Genomic DNA, 2,085 nt, shown 5'->3' with positions numbered 1-2,085 from the left:
ACGCGTGTGTGTGTGCTTGTGCGTGCGTGCGTGCGTGCGTGCGTGCGTGCGTGCGTGCGTGCGTGTGTGTGTGTGTGTGTGTGTGTGTGTGTGTGTGTGTGTGTGTGTGTGTGTACATCATGCATTGTGTAACTGACTGATAATTAAAACAACGTCATTTGATCATTATATCATTATCTCTACACGCGCTCAATAGAGGTTAATCACCGCACTGTTTCTGCTCGTTATTATGATTCATTCTTCTATTCATCATTACACTAACGCGTGATTCGTTTATTGTTTGCAGATCGTGTGTGCACGGGACTACGATGTTGGAACGACAGTCACATATCAGGAAATGTATGAAAAAAGATTTACATCAATTCATGATACGGCGCTGTGTTTAGCCGCACACGCGCGCCAGTACGCACGAACATACATCTAATTAAAGAACGTGCTGACAGGTGGCGACAAGAGTCGCATTGCAGAAAGCTGCTATGCTGCGACTAACTTCGGATTCCTGGTGATCCTCACGTGAATAGAGACGCGGCTCTGGATACGGTAGCAGCAATGAAGCCGGATAAGACATGTGTGTCGGCGGCTAGCGACACCTCGCACTCGTGGGGCGAGTGGACGCAGCAGCTTCAAGCCTACCTCACCTGGGTCAACTCGCAGCTACGAAAACACGAGAGTTCTCGGCAGGTGTGCGACCTGCGGACGGACATGTGCAGCGGTGTCGCGCTGGCGCATCTGGTCGAAGTGATAGCTGGTATGACTCAGTGTTTACTCACGAATTAGTTTTTTTACCAATTTATTCTGTTTGTTAGACAGTTGGAGAGTATGGCGGTTCCGCGGTAACTAGCGTAAAAAAATCGTTCGATAGCCATGATGCATGCACACCTCCGTTATCCAGCCTATTCTGCCATTCATTTGTTCACATTGAAAACGGGTAGCTTTTGACGTGAATGGATTTTATGTTGCGAAGAATGTGAAAGTTTGATCGAGCAGCCGCAACGTAGTTAAGCGTCTAACTCAAGCTTCCAATACCGTCATTCAACGGTCACGTAATTCCTAGCTGAATCATAGTGCGCTTCAATGACCAAACTCTCTCGCATGAGTCTTTGGGTTTGCATTTCGTTTGTTTGCGTATTTGTTCAGTTTAACATTCCTTTCTCGGTGTAAATGTCTCACCATCTGGCTGCCGAGGCTTGACGCTATAATAGGATCTTTATCCTTTTTGCTGACATTTGCCATTACAGGCAGTCAAGCAGTCCGCGTTCAATCACTCTTTGTTCGAAGCTAATGCGCGTAGTAAAATCTATCTAAACTACACGACGCTCTTTGTGCTACGTCTCCCCGATATCGTCAGGTTTTCCTTGACTATCCTGTCTTGTTAATTGCAAAGTAAACTTAGACCGAATCGCAGCCTTCCCATGTAGGCGCTAGCCGGATTATGGCGCTTATAACTGCCGCCACGCCGCCACTGGCGCACTTTCATTTTACCTCTACCGAATTTTAACAAATACTCATACCGTGCATTTACACACACGTTCGCGCGCACGCACACATGCACGCACGCACGCATCGCTGTTGATCACGAGGGCACGAGAAAGCTGGTTTTGCGTAATAGCTGAGATTTCACTCTGGCGGAGGTGGAAAGCGCCGGATATCACAGCGGAAAGTGAGCGCAAGAGGGAGAGAGAGAGTACACTAAGCAGTGATAAAGACACTCAAAGATTGCGGGAGAGAGAGAGAGCGCGCTAAAGAGAGAAAAAAGGAGTGGGAGAGCGAGCGAGCGGGCGAGAAGTAAGAGACAAACAGAGAGGGCGAGAGAGAGGGGGGAGAAAGAGGGCGGCGATAGACAGAGAGAGAAAAACAGAAACATAGAAAGATAGAGGGGCCGGAGGTGGAGGAGATCGCGCGCGCGCGCGCGAAAGAGAGAGAGAGAGAGAGAGAGAGAGAGAGAGAGAGAGAGAGAGGAGGGAGAGTAGCGTGCGCGCGAGAGAGGAGGAGGAGAGAGAGAGAGAGAGAGAGAGAGAGAGAGAGAGAGAGTAGTACGTACGACGTACGGTCGGACGACGTACGGACGAACGTAACGTAACGTAC

The 2,085-nt window shown here is 49.2% G+C and overlaps 1 protein-coding gene across 1 annotated transcript in view; it reads left to right on the top strand.

The window, feature by feature from the left end:
- Positions 1 to 2,085, top strand: part of LOC106806639 (dixin-like) — a 16,815-nt gene that overhangs the window by 11,793 nt on the left and 2,937 nt on the right. The window contains exon 2 of the mRNA XM_014808642.1: positions 287 to 748. Coding sequence (XP_014664128.1) covers positions 550 to 748 — 199 coding nt within the window. The 5' untranslated portion in view covers positions 287 to 549. The remainder of the gene's footprint in view (positions 1 to 286; positions 749 to 2,085) is intronic.

This window comes from Priapulus caudatus, unplaced genomic scaffold, assembly GCF_000485595.1.
Source record: "Priapulus caudatus unplaced genomic scaffold, Priapulus_caudatus-5.0.1 Scaffold171, whole genome shotgun sequence".
NCBI lineage: Eukaryota > Metazoa > Priapulida > Priapulimorpha > Priapulimorphida > Priapulidae > Priapulus > Priapulus caudatus.
Note: the sequence above shows the minus strand (reverse complement) of the source record. Positions and strands in the feature narration are given on the sequence as shown.